This window comes from Salvia hispanica, chromosome 5 (assembly GCF_023119035.1).
Source record: "Salvia hispanica cultivar TCC Black 2014 chromosome 5, UniMelb_Shisp_WGS_1.0, whole genome shotgun sequence".
NCBI classification, from domain to species: domain Eukaryota; kingdom Viridiplantae; phylum Streptophyta; class Magnoliopsida; order Lamiales; family Lamiaceae; genus Salvia; species Salvia hispanica.
The window spans coordinates 5,691,259-5,710,294 of NC_062969.1; the positions used below are offsets into that span (position 1 = coordinate 5,691,259).

The 19,036-nt window shown below is 35.1% G+C and overlaps 3 protein-coding genes across 11 annotated transcripts; 1 reads left to right on the forward strand and 2 right to left on the reverse strand.

Moving 5' to 3' along the window:
* Window positions 1–362: 362 nt before the first annotated feature.
* Window positions 363–5,345, reverse strand: LOC125186048 (RNA polymerase II C-terminal domain phosphatase-like 4). Of its 6 annotated transcripts, XM_048082361.1 has the most exons (11): window positions 5,129–5,345; window positions 4,766–4,827; window positions 4,298–4,339; window positions 3,854–4,035; window positions 3,528–3,613; window positions 2,813–2,928; window positions 2,411–2,594; window positions 1,954–2,243; window positions 1,578–1,766; window positions 1,450–1,488; window positions 363–1,002 (listed from the first exon to the last, which is right to left on the reverse strand). In XM_048082361.1, the coding sequence occupies exons 4-11, from the start codon at window positions 4,033–4,035 to the stop codon at window positions 688–690; spliced, it is 1,401 nt and encodes a 466-aa protein (XP_047938318.1). In that variant the 5' UTR covers window positions 4,298–4,339; window positions 4,766–4,827; window positions 5,129–5,345; the 3' UTR covers window positions 363–687. The 6 variants fall into 6 exon arrangements, with proteins under 6 accessions (XP_047938318.1, XP_047938321.1, XP_047938322.1 ...); XM_048082364.1 differs by lacking the exon at window positions 4,298–4,339 and having other exon boundaries at window positions 3,549–3,613; XM_048082365.1 differs by lacking the exon at window positions 4,298–4,339 and having other exon boundaries at window positions 1,954–2,090.
* A 1,366-nt stretch (window positions 5,346–6,711) lies between these two features.
* LOC125191273 (reticulon-like protein B21) lies at window positions 6,712–9,767 on the reverse strand. Of its 4 annotated transcripts, XM_048088789.1 has the most exons (10): window positions 9,548–9,732; window positions 8,792–9,490; window positions 8,664–8,708; window positions 8,482–8,584; window positions 8,323–8,397; window positions 8,090–8,240; window positions 7,879–7,948; window positions 7,450–7,515; window positions 7,024–7,146; window positions 6,712–6,914 (listed from the first exon to the last, which is right to left on the reverse strand). In XM_048088789.1, the coding sequence occupies exons 2-10, from the start codon at window positions 9,441–9,443 to the stop codon at window positions 6,760–6,762; spliced, it is 1,440 nt and encodes a 479-aa protein (XP_047944746.1). In that variant the 5' UTR covers window positions 9,444–9,490; window positions 9,548–9,732; the 3' UTR covers window positions 6,712–6,759. The 4 variants fall into 4 exon arrangements, 3 of the variants coding, with proteins under 3 accessions (XP_047944746.1, XP_047944745.1, XP_047944747.1); XR_007171075.1 differs by having other exon boundaries at window positions 7,883–7,948; window positions 8,792–9,764; XM_048088788.1 differs by having other exon boundaries at window positions 8,792–9,734.
* Window positions 9,768–14,519: 4,752 nt separating this feature from the next.
* LOC125191028 (omega-6 fatty acid desaturase, chloroplastic) lies at window positions 14,520–18,321 on the forward strand. Its single transcript, XM_048088487.1, has 10 exons — window positions 14,520–14,729; window positions 14,829–14,889; window positions 15,351–15,592; window positions 15,714–15,857; window positions 16,033–16,184; window positions 16,791–16,913; window positions 17,030–17,207; window positions 17,489–17,607; window positions 17,744–17,858; window positions 17,952–18,321. The coding sequence occupies exons 1-10, from the start codon at window positions 14,691–14,693 to the stop codon at window positions 18,111–18,113; spliced, it is 1,335 nt and encodes a 444-aa protein (XP_047944444.1). The 5' UTR covers window positions 14,520–14,690; the 3' UTR covers window positions 18,114–18,321.
* The last annotated feature ends 715 nt before the right edge of the window (window positions 18,322–19,036 follow it).

Consider the following 19,036-nt stretch of genomic DNA (forward strand, 5'->3'; position numbering starts at 1 on the left):
TTATGTCATTAGAGTCGTCAATTTAGAACATTAAATAGTAGTAATAAATTAGTCATTGATGTACGATGGTTATATTTGAAGAAGCCAAAATTTGTGATGGATTAATAGGGATTAGATCATTTTTATCCAGAAAACAATTCAATTTCCATTAATCTTCAGCATTTCAAAAATATAATGTAGTCAATGGGTCGATTACAGATTCTATCCCATTATCCTCTTTCTATGAAAAATAAAAGTTAGGAGCCAACCTTTTTTAATTCGTTTCAAATGATCAAACCATAGTTGGATCTATTCGTTCAGCCATTAAAAAAACACAGCCTGTAAATAGTAAGTAGTACTAGTAAATTTTTACCCCAGAGAAATAAAAACAACTCACTTGCATTCAACAAACATAGGCTCTGGCAATTTGCAAGCCATATTGCTGATTTAGTTAGCCCCTTTCAACTGGTTACTATAGACAAAGGCCAGATTCGAATCCATTGATATCTATGGATGTACAAAATCTTGAGGCAAAGGCTAGGATTGAATCCCTATCGTGTCATTACAAAATCTTCACCAACTATTTGCTAATGTAAATCAAAATGAGTTTCAAGCCTTTGCCCTTCGAACACTAGCACGGTCTATTCTGACTTGTAGTAAACGAGTATGTTAGAAAACAAAGCATAGGTTAGAAGTGGAGGGAGTAATCTATTGCTTGCACCTTGCAGGACTGACAGGGAATTTTTCTTCGGGCTGCTTTCTCCACAAAATGTTGGAAGCTTCGATCCACCCTGGATTGACTACAAACTTGTTCTCCCTCACGGCCCAGCGCGATTTATCTGTCCCGGCATCCCCAGACACCACATGTGTGACAGAGTGATCAACTTCAGTTGAGCACGTAGCTCCCAGCTGCTCTGCCATTCTCCACAAGTGGTGGTGCTCAGCTGTGAAGTTGACTGGGAAAACGTGGGTGAAAACTATTTTGCAATCCTTCAAAACTTCCTTCCTAACAGTTTTAAGCACCTGCAAGTAGAAAAGCATGAAATATGATAATCTCATGTATCGGCCAGAACATCTACATGTCAAAAGGTAGCAACTTCTAAAATAAGTAGACTATCACTCAAGACTGCAATATTTCGCTGGATCATGATGACAACTAGAGGAAGAAGATGTGAACAAAATAACTTGGATTGCCACAATGTAGATAACAGCTCTGTCCCCACTTCAGCTACTTTATGTGCCAAACAACATTCCATTCATCTATAAATAATAACGTGGATATGATCAGAATTACTAATAAATAAGCTTGGTTAATATTGATTAAACAGACTCGGCTTTCTTGAACTGATGCCCTAAATGGAGCCATTCTACTTTCCTGTAGTTGGTTGTTATATTCGCACATATGGAGAAAATCCTATGTGTAAAATGTAGAAAGAACAGAGCCCTTTCAGCCATTCAACCAAGAGTTACCTGTCTCACATCTCGGTCCTCTAGATTATCCTTGCATTCCTGAAAGAAAAATGATAATTAACAGATGCAGCTAACAAATAACCAGCTATAAACTTAGTTAATAATTAGGGAGAAAGAAGAAACAATACCTTGTCAAAGAACAAACTGTGCGCTTGCTGAAGCACCTTTAAAACAGTGGCAAGTGCCCCCTCGGTCTCACTTTCATCAGTTTTTAGCAGAGAAAGTGATTTATGGCTAAAGCCAAAGTTCTTACAACTTGAGGCAAAAAAGTGATATCTATCCATCAATATCAAATTTTCCTTATTCTCTTTCCAAACCTATAAACAGATTATGGAAATCTATTAATCATGTGCTAGCAAACAACAAATTTCATGTGAATTCAAGAAGTTGCTTCAAGATTAAAATTATACTCCTAATTGAGCAAAAATATCTTAGTTGATATCTAACTGCAAGCATTTTATAACTGCAGGCTAAAATGACAGTCCCAGAATTCAAGTGACGAACCGCTTCTGTGTCGTCAAGGATTAGGACTGTGCTTTCTCGACCCAAAACAATATCAAGACCCTTTTGAAACTTCTGAGTGCAATCACCCTGTGCAATTATTCTGGAATGGAAGTATTTATTTCCAGGATCAAGTAGATCTGCCATTTCCAAAGCATAGGGACGTTCACCCATGGTATATATATACATTTCAAACAGTTTACTAGCTTCTTCCAAGAAAGTGTGTACATATGGCCTCAACTTAGTCATCATGTGCATCCTGTCAAGTCTGAACAGGCTGGTCTTCAAGGTATCTAATATTATAAAACTGTGAGGCAAGGAAATAGCATATAGGACAGGTCTTAAAACTGAAACAAGAACTAAAATCCAGCTCCCGTCATAAAAGTAAAACGATTTCACCTATCACAGCAATGCTAGATTACCAGACCAGATAACATAGAAAATCTTAAAAGGAAAATACCTGGCAGAGAATCTCTTTGGTTGTTTAAATATGCTTCTTCCTCTGTAATATCAGTTAGCCTAGATGAATTGAGTAGCGTGTGATCTAAATCAAGGACCAAATAAAGCTTCTTTCTATTGAAGAGTAAATCCTTGAAATCTTTGTCACGTAATCGAGTCATCTCATCATTAGCAAGCCTCAGATTCTGCATGGGGAATAATTTACGTCATAAGATTTAATGTTACGATTGCAATCTTATATATTTACAGCTGTTGAAGAATTTGGTGACAAGATAGGGAAGTTTAAGTTTATCAAAAAGAATTAGGCAAACATAGATAAGACCACTAACACCATTCATGTCAAAATAAGAAGCAAAAGATATAGCTAAGATGTAAGAAAATTACACAAGATGTTCTAGAGAACCTTATCAATGTATTTAAGTGCAACGCCAGAATCATCATCTGCTCGCAAGCCACATTTCATACACATGCCAGCAAAAAAACCAGGATGTGTACATATTTCCTCCTCAGACGATGACACTGCACAGAAGATTCACAATGAAGACTATGACACATCAGGGAGACATGAGAGTTCAAACTGTAATGTTGGTAGGTGCAAACAAAAAGTCAGAGTGGAAATGCAATGAAAGGAAAAGTAAAATGGAGGATACAAGGGATTGCCCCAAGGGAAACAAATGAAGTAACCAATGCCATTTTAAAATTTTAAAATAATTTATCACAATCACCTATCCAACATAACTCATATCTAAATTACAACTCCAGTAATGTTTTCTTACATACACATATAATAATCAAGTTATTTTGTGTCATCCATGTGATGAGAAAATTAATGATAACATACACATGAATTTCATCAGATACTGAAAGTGGGTGAACTTATGTTACTTCCATAAAAGAGAACCAAATAATAAGAAAGCGCTTTCAGCAGGAGACATAGAACAATGACAAAGAGAATCAAGCACCTACTACAACCATTTTCTATTTTCATGTTCTCCCCTTTCATTAGAGGGGAAAAGCCAGGTGGATTTCTACTAATTTTTAGTCTTTCAAATCATTTTACATACACAAGTAAAGTGACCAAAGAATAAAAGAATCTCAATGGATAATGACCAAGCTACCTATATTTTCTGAGGTTGCACCTTGAGATGAGGAGCTCTGTGGATTTACTATGCCTGTGTTTAACTCCACCTTCTGCCTTTTAACCCTGCAATAATGAGATCATGTTGATGGTGATGATTATGTAACATTATTTGCAAACTATAGCATAATAATCAAAAGTAGGACTAGCAGCATAAACACACCACTCAAAAATATTCTCTAGAAAAAGGTAAAAGAAATGGTATTAGCGTGGTTGTTTTGCAAGTTTAGAGACTACAATTAAATTATTTGCAGATGACTTCAAGACAAGTCTCCACCAGTATGGGGACAAGATAATTAAACACACCTCTCATGATCCAAGTCAAAGTCACTTATGTCATCGTTGTCTTCAGCACCACTCTCCTCTTCTTCCGCACCTTCTACAGAATCACCTGATGAATTAGAAGCAGCATCCAGCTCTGCCTCAAGAATGGCTGCAAAGTCATCGCTGCTTGAAGAGTGTACGGGTGAGTCTTCTGCTAAACTCATCTGTCAGAACATCCAGCAAATTAGTGATTAACAACTTTGTTCTAACAAATTCTCTCCTTTAAACATGTTATAGGCTTATAGCACAGCACATACAGTGACTTAGTTTTCATGAAGGGCTCCTTCAACTTTATAGAAACTGAACATTCATCCTATAAAACAACTATCTCAAAAATCAGCCGAACACATTTCAGTGATTCTCCAAAAGCATAACTTGCATTATTGCCAACTTATGCAACTTACAGTACCCTAAGATCAACTTTACCAGTTCACGTTTCACTATGTCTCAGACTCTCAATTTTATCAGCTGTCAAGGAAAAAACAAATCATAAGCAGCAAAACCTAGTCTCAAAAGGCAGAGTAGAAGAGAATGTAAACTACTCCGTATTATTCTATAAAAGCTCTTACAATCTGATTTCTTTCAGCGCATACTGTGACCGAGTTTCACGAAGGGCTCGGTCAAAAGTAACAATGATATATAGTAGCACATTTGTATTATTGGCTTCGAAATATCTCTTAAAACCAAATATGCTTAATATCATGGCTTTAGTTACTCAAACAATTAGGTTATACTCTCCAACTTCCAAACTGTTCGAGACAATTTTAAGCATTCCAATAATTAGAAATTGCTATAAACTGCATGCTGTTTTCCAGCTACACATACATTTTGGTATACCAATAGATTCAAATTTACACTAAAACACACACACGAAGAAATTGCAGCCGGTATTACCGTATGCTTCGGAAGTTGAAGAGTGCAGCTTGAACAGTGATGCGAGTATGGAGAAGAAGAATCTGCAATTGGTTTAGAAATTTTAGCTCGTTATGGAAGGGGAAAATGATCAGATCGTGGGAAGGATTGCCAGCGGATCTGAAGGGGCTGAAGGCGTGTATATATAGAGACAGAGCTGGCGGGCCCGGAAACCAGCCCGAGAAAAAATGATATGATTTGAACTCTCAGAATTGACACAATAATCAAATTCAAACACAATGCTAAACTGTAATCCCACATTCCCACAGAAATCACTTTAATTTTTGTGAGAATAAATATGACTCGACATTAGTGAATGCCCAAACAAAAAAATCATTGACTAACCTAACCGCCTAAGCTGTGGATGAGAGAAGCGAGGAGCTGCGATGTGGATGAATATTCCAGAATCGAGCTTTAAACTATGCCTAGTTCCCGGTTTCTTAGCCAGCCAAGCTCAGACGGTGGTCGGCGAGGTGGCTGGTGGCGGAGGCGGTCTAGGTATTGGCCGGATGGGAGAGGGGTTTTTTCGGGTTTTCTTTTTAAAATTTTGTAGGATTAATGGATATTGTTAACATTAACGAGGGCCCGTGGGCAAGGCTTATATACGTATTGTCTTATATTTGTCTTTTTTTATGGAAATTATTATGTATTTGAAAAGGTTTATTATCTAGTATTGAAAAGGTATACTATACTCCTATTGTAAAAGGTATGTTTACTTTTTCATTGATGAGAGGTAAAATTTATAACTATCATATATTCATATTTGTCATATTTTTATGAAAAAATATTCTTCAATAGGGAAAATATTTGAGAAGGTATTATATGTTTTAGAATGTATTTTATACTATTTTTAAAATTTTAGAAAATAATTTACATTTTTGTTTTAGAATGTATTTTATACTATTTTTAAAATTTTAGAAAATAATTTACATTTTTATATATATTTTTCTTTTGAAATTTATTACTTTTTGGAATGATACTTTTTTTTTTTTTTTTTTAGTTGAAAATAATTTATCTTTCTATATACATTTTCCCTTTGAATTTATTATACTTTTTCCACACATCTTACCGCTTTCTATATACATTTTCCCTTTGAATTTATTATACTTATTCCACACATCTTACCCCTTTCGAGGTGCTCATACGATACTAGTGATATTAGTGATGTGTTTGAAGGGTAGGAAACAAGAAAGAAAGTAAAAATTGTCATGTTTCTTTTTATGCCTAAGTATTAACTTAAAATTAAAATTGAAGAGACATAGAGAGAATATTTCTTATAACTCGCATACATGAAAGTACGAGTATGAGATATCTATCACGGCTGAAGAGAGTAGAATAATGAATTGTTTCAATTTGACTATGGAGTGGGTTTCTGTGCATGTATTCGAATTGAGGAGAGTTTGGTTTGAATTGTTATCGGCCGAATTTGGTTTGCAACACTTGAATTGAGACGATGATGATGTCTATACAATTTTTTTGTTCATTCAATTTTTTTGTTCGAATTTTTTTCTTTTTGGTTCAATTTTCATGTTGGTTTATTTGACCTAAGCAGAGACTAATTCATACTATGGTATGGTGAATAATCAGCTTTTGTTTAACTGTTTTGATGGTGGACCCAATATTCAGTTAATCAGCTATGAGTGAACAAAATTGAGATGATAAGCCTTTCTAATACTCCTATTAATTGTTATTTGGATAAGTCTTTAATATAAATATAAAAATTTGACTTCATTGAATTTTCGCTTGCGACAATTGGTATTGAATTCCGTTACTAGATAATCATGCATGATACTACTTACCGGGACAATTGTTTCCAGCTTTAGTTTTGTGGGTACCAAACATTACGTATCGTATTTATTTATAGTACTATTATTCAAATTTCTTTTTATAGTCGAGAAATTGAAATATTGCAGGAAAAATAAACAAAATGAAACGCAATGCCAGAAATTTATACTAAAAAAAATTAATTGAATATCTCAACACTCTTTCTTTAGTTTGCCTCTATTTTGAAGTGTAGTTGTAGGAGCTTGGGAAGAAGAATGGTGACCGTTGATGGCTTCGTGGTGGGCCCACCCCTCCGCAATGAACGACTGCTGCTGATAATGCTTGAACGCCACAAATAACATGAACACTGGTTGCCAGATTAATATTCAATTAAAATGCGTATAAATATGTTACTCCATATAGCATGCGCAATAATAAATAAATAAATACAGTAAATAGTTAGGCACAAAACATACCTGCCCAAATACGGTAAACCACGGATGACAAATTCCAGCCAAGAGCCAAGACGCCAAATCCTACTGCTTTTTTGTGACTACATGACCTCCATGCTTCTCCAAATCGTTTCATCCACATTGTACCTTCGCATTTATTCTCAAACAATTTTACACCAATCTCATTGCTAAATCAATGTATCAAATTCATCATAACCTACTCACCACCTTCACTTTTTTAACACATTGCTATTCCTATAAGTTATAAACAAAAGGTGCATTAATCGTGTATTAAAACGCATGTCGTCGATACCAACACTATTGGTACTAAAAAGGGATAGTGATATTTTTTTGTTATATTTAAATTAGTGTTTCTTTTTCGACTAACAAGTAGTACTCCATATGCATTGTTGTTTAGCGTGTTAAATGGAGAGGGAGTATTTGTTTTACCGTATGCAGTAATCTGAGAGGAGTATGGTGAGCAGATTTTAGGCACTGTAAATACTCCAATAAAACCTGCATACCAAAGGGTACATCCACATTATTATACAAGCTATACTCAACCAGAAAAGAAAATAAAGTAAATCAAAATAAGTGATGATAATAATAACTCAATGGCCATTTATTCCATGCTCATCAATCAACCATAAAATTTGAGACCGAATCAATCCTGTGATAAAATTAAATAAGCAATACAGAAACATGTCAACATCATTTTACATGTGACCTCGCAATCTCAATATAATTACACCTAATTTATTAGTATTCATTAAATGGGATAAACATAGAATGGAAGAAAGCAAAGAAACCCACTATATAAACGCGATTAGTTGGTCCAATTAAAAATAAATCAAAGTGTTAAAAGTAAATAAAATTGACCTAACTTGGCGGTTGTCCAGATAGTAAAGGAGCTTCCACACCTTGCCAAAATGAACAGCAGCACTGCCAACTGCCACAGACACAACTTGTTTCATTTCAACTGAATTTCATTTCACAGCCCCAAATTATTCTAAGCATTTACTCCATCTTACATTGTGTTAAATGTATATCAAACAGAATATTTTTGGATGTGTAAATGGAGTTTAATTACCTTCATCGTGGTGGAAGGGTCGCCCGAGAAAAGGGCTCTCAGATTGAGAAGAAACTCATTTATAAATGGAAGAAGCATTTTTGTCACCCAAATTGCTTCTTCTTCACCAATAACACAATCTTGATTTGCAGTCTCATTCTCCACTGATCCTCTGCCACATTTCAATAGAAAAGCATTCAATTTTTTCCCAATCAAAATGGTTATAGATAAAATCTGAATAAATCAGTAATTACCTGCTAATAAGGATTCTAAAGAGGAAATTTGCAGCAAGGTACACAAGTCCCAAGTAGGAAAGCAAAGAAATGAAGCTGAAAATGCACAAAATTATTTGTCAAATTTTCAGTTCCTGATAACTTTAGCTGGAAAAATTAATAAATTAATCTAAATTAAACCTGATGTTGAGATCCTTTGTGAATGAAGATGATATGATAGCAAATGTTCCAATCCCAAAAACAAATGCTGATTTTGATACGTCTCTCCACATTACAAGGTCGACTGATTTCAACCAAACCAGTGAAAAATCATTTAGTAATTGCGAAGAAAAAAAAAACCATAGTAGCTTCAAAAAACTCACCAAAACTTTGTAGTTTGCTGCTTGCTCTTGGAAAATTTTCTGAGCCTTGAAATCGGAAGCAAAGAGAAATTACACAACATCTAATTAGGTTATACACATATTTGAATACGGAGAGAGGTGAGACTTACTATTGTTGATCTTTGCTGGGATTGGATTGAATCTAGCACGATTTGCAGCAGGAGGAGGCTGATTTCTGGCAATTGATGATGAAACGGGCACTGGTTTTGGATTTCTCTGGACCGATTTCTTATCCACAATCACATTTGTCTTGTGCTTGTGATCACCGACACCAATCTCTTCAACATCAACGCTCTTGTTTTCAACTTCGATTTCCTTATCTTCATTTAAATCTGATTCACCTCCGCCATTGATTTGGGGCACAAAGCTCGTAATAGCAGCCTTGTTCTCCTCACAATCCTCGTCAGATCTCGACTTCCTCTCTCTCTCAGCATCAGCATCAACAACGGAATTGGATTTCGCCTTTCTCACACTCGAATTCCTGATCGAAACGGGGCTTTTCTTCGCCGATTCGCTCATCTGTTCATCGAAATTCCTGCTCAATTCAGATCTCAGAGCCGCAATCTTAACCGGACCCCCATCAGAACTTTCGGATTTCCATGTTTTCCTCTTCCCGCTAGGGCTCTGTTTGGGCTTCGCATCCCTGCAAATCTCAATCTCAGAGTTGGTCTCTGTTGTAACATCATTTTGAGTGTTTTGCTCGGGATTTTGATCAGCGGCCTTGAAAACTTTGATGCCGCCTTTGACTTTATCGAGCTTCATTCTGCTCTCCCAAACAGAGCCTTGTTTTGGGGCGGCGCCTCTTCTACCTAAATCCATTGATTCTTTACTACTAGTACTCATTTTGTTACTCAATGTGCTATTACCTCAAGAAATTGCAGGCGCTGCTCTGAAAGTCATGTAGCATTGGGGGAATTGAGGGAGAGAGATTATTCCCGCTTGTTTGAGTAACTCTGTTTTCTTCTTTTGCCCATAAATGGTTACTCTTTGAATTTATTGACGACAACACTACTACTACTACATCATTTTGTTGCTATCGTAATTTGGAAATTTAATTCTCAAACAATTTCAGTAATTCATTAATATCATAGTATTTGTTTCTTTTTTGGTCGAGTTTTCCAAATATTTAGTGCAGATGTTTACAAAAAGGCTGTTCTGGAACTGAATTCAAATTGTGACAGAGCATTGTGTTGGGGTGACAATGAAATGGATTAGAATGAAATAGGACGTCTTTTTTAATTTTAATATCCCTTTTGTAATCGCATCTGTGTGTTTTACGAGGCACTACAAAATGTCACATGCTACCGACTAAAACATTTTCAGCAAATTATAATTTCCGTAGAATAAAGTTGCCAAATACTAAATTATTACTGTATTTAGTTAGTTAGGAGAAGGTATTTATTGACTTCTTAACTTACAAGAAAAGTTTGTATCTTGTTACAAATAAAGAGCAGCCAAAATCTTCGTAAATGTTAATTTTTCTATTGACTTGATTGTTCATGAGAAAACGACACAAGTTTTAATTTTGCCAATATTTTTATAGTATTATATACATCTTTTTAGTATATGTTTTTATATAATTTACATGTTAGACATAGTTTTATAATTTTATTACATATTAGCAAGATTTGGTTGAAGTGAATTTGTAATAGACTTGATCACCATTATTTTCTTTTTTCCTTTTTCACTGTTAGGATTGCGATATTATGTGTGTGCGCGCGCGTGAAGCTAACTTAGGTAGAGATTCAAAATAATTATATGATTCTTCATATAAAAGCAAGTATTTTGTTTTCATAGCATTTGTCATTTGAATACTAGTTTCTCCTACTACTATACAATATACATTTACTTGATCCATTCCTGTGTATGGATATCGACAAATTCTGCCTCTTTGTACCCACCGACACGCCACATCTTTTATTTCGTGTGTTTAATTTCAAAACTCAATTTATATCTAAATTATTAGATACTACTATGTGATACACGTACCAATCGGTGAACCCTTTATTACATTACATATTGCTCTCTGTCTCCTATTAGGAGTCACTCTTTGACCGGATACGGGTTTTAAGAAATGTAAAGAAAAGTTGGTTGAAAAAGTTAGTAGAATGTATGACCCATTTTTTTGTTTGATTTTATAATAAAATGTGAGTGAATTGAGTTAGTGGAATGTGGGACATACTTACTATTTATGGTAAAAACGAAGTGTGACTCTTAATTGGGGACAGACCGAAATGAAACAATATGACTCTTAATGTGGACGGGGGGAGTATTAGTCTTTATTTAGACAACAATCCTCACTAAATAATTTTTATAATCTACCATATTCTAAGCATTTTCACACCCGTTATCAATTTGCTTTTCTTTATACTAGTATCATTTACCTACCTAAACTAATCCATATTTTCAAAAATTAAATAAAAAGCACTCAATATGCTGTTAATAAAATGAATGGTTTCAAGACGGATCTGTGATAAGCTTTTTAGTCAATCAATTAGTAAGTTTTTTAGTATCTTTAAATGTGGGTTAAATAATTGAAATGCGTATTTCCTTTAATGAACATCTGGAGATCAAACTCCACTATTTTTCTACATAATGGTATAAATAATCAAATTAATAGTACTATGGTGTACTTAAATATTATAGTACTACTACTAACATATTTTCCTAGTAAGCAGTATCATATTCTTGTTTGGTCCAGGGGCATTTTCATATTTAGTGGGCTTAATAATATCGGCCCAAGTGAATAAGGCACATTTTTTTCAGAGTAATTCTGTTAATAGTCACATTATTTATTCACTATAGGCCCCGATTTGGAAAAAAAAATACTTTAGAATATTTTATGTGCATTTTTACCCTTATAAATTACAGCCTCTAACTTAAATTTATAAAAATAATTTTTTTCATGTTAACCCCCAGATCTAAAAAATCAAGAGTTCAATAGATCTTTGCATCCAATCCCTATTTTTGGACACCGATTTTGATACTCGAGCACGTCAAAGTAAGACAATTACTCAAGGAGTATTCATTTTGGGAGCCGTAAGGGTAAATAGTAAAATTTCTATTTAGTATTTTTTTTATGAATAAAGGTGCATGCATATATAGAGCCTTTGCTTTTAACCATCTTCTTAAATATAGGTATATAGTAGTGGGGGAGCACTAGACTCCCTATACTCTTAATTTGTGTGGTCCAACCAATTGTTGTTAATTTGTTATTATATATTTTTTTTAACATCTCTCGAGCTTCAAAATTATAATTGTGTTTTATTAGAAATGGGTCACTCGCCCCTTAAAAGGCTTCATAAGGGGGAGGGTTATCCACACTTATATAGATTAGATTGGATCATCACCAAGTCGATGTGGGACAGAATTTAGAGAATTTAACACGCCCCCTCACGTGTGGGCCGGAAAGGACATCGGTCTTCCACTCGTGAGGTAGATAAGAGATAAAGAGAAAATCCATCATCGACTTGGGCCCGCTCTGATACCATATTAGAAATGGACCACTCACCCCTTAAAAGGCCTCATAAGGGGGAGGGTTATCCACACTTATATAGAATAGATTGGATCATCACCAAGTCGATGTGGGACAGAATTTAGAGAATTTAACATGTTTAATTGTTACTAACATTAGTCAAGCTAAACATATGTTGAACTTGGGCGAGTATGTTTTCTTTTCCCCAAATTTTACTTCGATTACTAAGGGTAACAATAGTCAAGCTAAACATATGTTGAACATGGGCGAGTTTGTTTTCTTTTCCCCAAATTTTACTTCAATTATTAAGGATGTCCACGGTAGTTAGCCCGTGCCCAAGCCCAATCCATAAATCCTTGTCCAGGGCAAAAAAAAACTTGTTCAGCCTTATAGTGGACAAGCCTAAGACCACAAATCACATTATTTTTAAAATTGATTGTATATTTTAATTCAATATATTTTAATTCTATTAAAATAAAAATTATCGGACTATAATAATTAGAAAAAAATGCATAATTTAATAATAATAATAATAATAAAATTTAAACCAAATCTTCGTTGCCAAATCCCGAGTCTCCCGCCGGGAGAATCACCATCTCCACCATGCATTTTAAGACAATAAAAATATAGAGAGTAAAAATTAGGGTGTAAATTGTGTGTTAATTAAAAACGTGTGAAATGGTGTATATATAGGAAACTTTTGGGAAAAAAAAACGGTTGGCTGAGCCGCGGCTCTCGGCCCTCCATAATAGAGCGGCACAGGCTCTGCCGAGTCTCGCCACCAGAGCCGTTTCCACGCCGAGTTGACAGCGTGCCCATGTCCTCCCTTGTCCAAGCTATAAGGAGCCGCTTCTTCGGGCGGAAGCCGCGGCTCTCTATTTTGGACACCCTAACTCTAGGCACTTATAAGTGTGTGAGTATACATTTAAATCACATTTATTAAATAGTCAGTTGAAAGTTCAATATTTTTAATTTAGGTTGGGTGCCACCGTCCATTTACACCGCCATTTGTTGCGACTCCACTTAATACGGAGTAAGATATAATGCATATGGAATCATCATATTTCTTGACTTATTATAGACACAAGAAATGACTTTTATAGTCATAGGAGAACAGGATCAACTTATTTATTACATTAGACCTATTTTGTCACTTTTAAAAACATAGTAGCATAGCGGAGTACTATTTACTACTACTAATTCCTAATGCAAAAACCAACTCTCGTAGGGAAGACTCAGGTATATCATTTTGCTATCACAAAAGTGTGCAAAATATTCAATCTGACCTGAACAGAATTTTTTTAGGATAAAATGTCTCATAATCTATCGGGTTTGAAGAATGGCGCGCCATTGGGAATTGGCAGCAATCTTAAAGTGTTTTATCTATAAGATCACTTTCAAAGTTAATGGAAATACCATAATTCGCCTAAAGCTGTCATTCCGACTTATATATGGAGTAGAATTTTTTTGGCACACTTTGATCCTCCGTGGCTAAGATTATAAATGAAACAATGTTGTTCGACACTATAATTCTTGAATACAAAGTTGAATGATACTTCATGTGCATAATAGGATAAAATATGTCTTGTGGATCTATCGGGCTAGAAGAATGACACGCCGTAGGAAATTGACAGTAATCTTAAAGTGTGTGTGATTTATAAGATCATTTTTAAATGAGTAAAGGCCAAACTGGTCCTGAACATATACTCATTTTATGATTTTGGTCTTATACTTTATTTTTTGAATTTTTGCATCGTGAACATTTCAACTCAGATCACAATTGGCCCTACACTAACAATTCCGTCAATTTTTAATCGGTTTTAACCCGATTTTGACCGATTTTTAAACGGTTTAAACCCGAATGGGATTGTTAAAACCATCAAACTCGGTCAAAATCGGGTTAAAACCGTTTAAAAATTGACGGAATTGTTAGTGTGTGACCAATTGTGATCCGAGTTGAAATGTTCAGGATGCAAAAATTCAAAAGATAAAGTATATGACCAAAATCATAAAATGGGCATATGTTCATGACTAGTGTTAGCCTTTACTCTTTTTAAATTTGTGCAAATTAGTCCAAAATTTATGTTTTTAAAAACCAATATCCTTAAATTCTTTCACTCATTTTCTAAAACAGTTATTGACAAAATAACATATCACATGCAAAATAGACCCCTTTCATTTTCCAGCCCTAATTTACATTGTGTCTTTGGCTATTTGCATTGGAATTGTGTGGCAATGAAAAGCACAGTATTGCTTTGATTGGGTGGATTCTGGTCCCAAACAAATTCTAACCAACTGTATGCTTCGCAGCTTTCAACTTGCTACTTAAACTAACGCTATATAAACCCCTAACCATAACATCCTTAGATTCAGGCCCCATTTTCAATTCTTCCCCAAAATCCTATCTTCAGCTCTACTGCTCACCACCCGCGTGCTGCAAACGCGGAGCGGTGAGAGAGAGAGAGAGAGAGAGAGAGAGAGAGGGTGTGAGAATTTGAAAAGGGTCTCGAGAATTCGGGTTTTTCTTGATTTCCATGGCGTCTAGACTCGCACACTCTGGCTTTCTTATCTTGGTAAGCAACCATTTTATGTGTATCGCTCTGTGTTTGCACCCAATAAAGAAACTTTTGTGAGTTTTTTCTGTTTATGTAATGTATCCTTGATTTATGTAGGGACCCCATAAAAGGCCAAATGAGGGCAACAGGATTTTTCCTCAGAGCTCTACTTCATCAGGTATTGATACACGTTGTGTGTGTGTGTGTGTGTGTGTGTTTTCAATTTCAATGATGAAATTTGGGTTGAGGACTTGAGGGTGTGGATTACGTGATGGAATTTGGTTCGTTTTTTAGGGATTTATAGAAGCCATTGTTTCAATTTTATTGTTGATCCTTGTTTTTCAAAAATGGTGAATTGAAGGTTCATATCTTCTGAAGTGGTGGGAGAGTTTTCCTCGGTGATTAACCTATATACTAGGTGTGTGTGTTTGTGTTTTTTTCTTTTCAAATTTTGACGTTGAAACTTAGATTGAGTGTATGAATAATTGTGTGGTGGGATTTGCTTCGATCATGAAAAGCTTCAATTTTGATTGCTATACTGGTTTGTAGGAATGGTTTGTATTTGAGGATTATGTAGAAATCGAAGTCACTATTTCAATTTCATTGTTGATCATTGTTTTTGAAAATTGTGAATTGAAGGCTCATATCTTCTGAAGTGGGAGAGTCTGCCTCAGAGATCAATCAAACAAAAACAATGCTTGAAATCCTTGCAAAAGCGCCAAGTGGTAAAAGCTGTGGCTGTAAATGTAGCACCTTCTCCATCAGCAGATAGTGCAGAATATAGACAGCAGTTATGTCATGAATATGGCTTTCGACAGATTGGAGAACCCCTTCCAGATAACATAACTCTTAGAGATATAATCGATACACTTCCAAAAAAGGTACTCTCTTTGTTTGCTCTTAAGAGAGCTCTAGTTTCTGTATCTGCTATAATGCTTTTAGGAAGTCATGTATCTTTCCGAACAGAGTTTCAACTGATGATCATAATTTTTTCTGTGAAAGGTGTTCGAGATTGATGATGCAAAAGCTTTGAAGTCTGTGTTGGTATCTGTAACATCATATGCTTTGGGGATCTTTATGATCACCAAATCCCCATGGTACCTGCTTCCTCTAGCTTGGGCTTGGACTGGAACTGCAATTACGGGGGTTAGTTTTGTAATCTTGGAGTACTTTTTGGTTTCATGCTGATTAATTTTCAAATGCTTGGTGGGTTAACTGGTTTCTGAAAATCATGCTAGTATCTATTACCTATAATTTCAAGCTATACTTTTACATATTTTTTCCAACAATTTCTTATTTCAGTTTTCTCCTTTTGTTATAGTTCTTCGTCATAGGACATGATTGCGCGCACAAATCATTCTCGAAGAACAAGTTGGTGGAAGACATTGTTGGAACTCTGGCATTTATGCCTCTCATTTACCCTTATGAGCCATGGCGTTTTAAGCACGACAGGCATCATGCAAAAACAAATATGTTCGTACTTTATCCTGAAACCTTTTCATAAGTTAAATACGTTGAGTGAAGTTTTGATAAATTATTGTCCTTTCCGATATATGTGTATTGGGAAGTGGTGGTTTTTTGCTTTTCAAACCAACACTAGATATATGATGTTATTTAAATGCTAATTCTGCTCTCACGGCTAGCTGAAAACTGTATCTTGTACTAGTATATAATGCCTTCAAACTAAGTACTCTAAGAGTGTCTTTATTTTGATTTATATTATCAATCTAAGTGAAAGAACCGAGTTAGGCTGTGTTATATTCCTCTACAATCTGCATAATGTTGATATTCAGGATATTTTTAAGAAGTATTGGAGAAAATGTGGGTCTCATCGTTTCACTTTATTGAAAGTCAACGAAATATCTTTGTGCAATAGAAAGGCATAGTGACACCATTCGCAATCTGGAACAGCACATCATACGACCGAATATCCGTTTGTGTTTGTGTGTGTGACTGTGCGTATGTGTGTTTATCCCTTCAATCTGATTAGACTTTCCTCACACTTCAGAACCATGAAAAGATATTTTGTAATATTACTGTATGAGAAAATCTGAACCTTTGTTCTCACGTTCATTGCAGGTTGGAAGAAGATACAGCCTGGCTCCCTGTTAACCCAGAGGAATTTGAGTCCTCTTCACTTTTCCGGAAGGCAATAATATATGCTTACGGACCACTTAGGCCCTGGATGTCAATAGCACACTGGTAAAGTCACATAATTAAATGTTTTAGGCGACGCTAAACTTTTTATTTACTATATCTCACTGTGTTTTAAAAGAACCTTGTTGATTGTAATCTGACATTTATTCAATATCTCATAGGTTGAGAATGCACTTTGACGTCAAGAAGTTCAGACCTAATGAAGTCAAACGAGTGAAGATAAGTTTAGCTTGTGTGTTTGGTTTCATGGCAATCGGATGGCCTTTGATTATTCTCAAAACCGGGGTCATGGGGTGGATCAAGTTCTGGTTAATGCCGTGGTTAGGTTATCACTTCTGGGTATTGTCTTGCTCTCACTTCTTTCGTGATTCTTTTGCAGAATGATTAGTTTAAACATTTATTTGCATTTCAAAAAGTTGAGTATATGGGAAGGAAATCAAACAACTTGCATAAGCCTCACATACATCTTTATCAACATGTTCTGATCTATTCATTCGATATAACATATGGATTGTTTGAATCCATCTATTTGTATCATGAACAAAGTTTTTCTAAATATTCTCTATTATTTGCATAATCTGTTTAGTTCATCTTCTGAGGGTTTCTGTTTGAAATTTCAGATGAGTACTTTCACAATGGTGCATCACACAGCGCCTCATATACCATTCAAGCCCTCGGAGGAATGGAACGCTGCCCAGGCCCAGCTCAACGGCACAGTCCATTGTGATTACCCGAGCTGGTAACTGAACTATGTATTGATTGAGGAGTATAAAAACTATATAAACACTAACCGGAAAATGCATTAAAATCCTGTCAGTAGGATTCTAAAATGCAGGAACACTAACTAACATAATAATACCTTTTCTCCTCTACAGGATAGAGATCCTTTGCCACGATATCAACGTGCACATTCCTCATCATATTTCCCCCAGAATACCGAGCTACAACCTGCGAGTAGCTCATCAATCTCTCCAAGAAAATTGGGGAAAGGTATGATATACGTGTGTGTGCTCGTTTATCTGTGTTTGTCAAACTATTTTCTCATCTCTTTATCAACACTTGTTCCCCATGATTGAACAACAGTACTTGAATGAGGCTTCGTGGAACTGGCGTCTGATGAAGACAATACTGACTGTCTGCCACGTCTACAGCAAGGAGAAGAACTACATCCCCTTCGACGAACTTGCACCTGATGATTCTCAGCCCATCACGTTCCTTAAACAAGTAATGCCAGATTATGCTTGAGTCATGGTATGCCATTAAGGCTTCAACAACAGCCAGTTTTGGTCCAAATTCTTGCTCCCTTAGATCAATTATTTCCTAAGTTAGGTTAATATTATTTCATTCGATGAATCCTATTATGCATCGCGTACTGTCTTTATACAGATGCAGATTCATTGTCCAAAGTAGCACCATTAGTCTTATGTTTATGTTATGTTTCTGTTTATTGTCTTTTTTGCGATCAGAATGCACTGTTGAGATAAAATCATTCAAAAACGAAAAACTAGAATATTCTTAGAAGTTTGATATTTAAATTTAGTTGGATGCAGTAGATTATGCAAAAATTATAATGCCATTAGCATTATTAATTTCAACATAGATTGAGGCAAACTTTTAATTTATCTTCTAGACATAGTAAAGTTTTTTCTTCTGCCTTTGTTGAAATCTTGAATTCTAGTGGATATCATTATTTGTCTTGCTAGAAATTATGTTTGAGGCACACTATGGTCTATGGTCGTTTACATACTTTACCTGAGTATCCATTATTATAAAATTTAATGGTGATTAATAAACTCTAGCTAGTGATTTATTAATCTTAAAAGTTAAAAGACATTGGTGAGTTCTTATTAGGTTGAATATAGCTTGTATGTGGATGTACATAAAGTGTTGTTTTTCCAAAAATTATTCTCACTTCTATAAACTTCTCACCATTTCAAAGTAACAATTCACGTTAACAAAGAAAAACCAAAGAAATAACATTGCTCAATTCTCGACCCTGGATCATCGTAACAATGCTTAATCTTCTATGTAACCAATATTCATATTCATCTTCAAATATTTTATTTCTCTACGAGATTAAGTTGGTTGAAATAAAAAATGAAATTCAAATTGTACTTTTCATTAGCTAAATTATGTTTCTTTTGTGATCTAGAGTGTTAGAAGTGAAT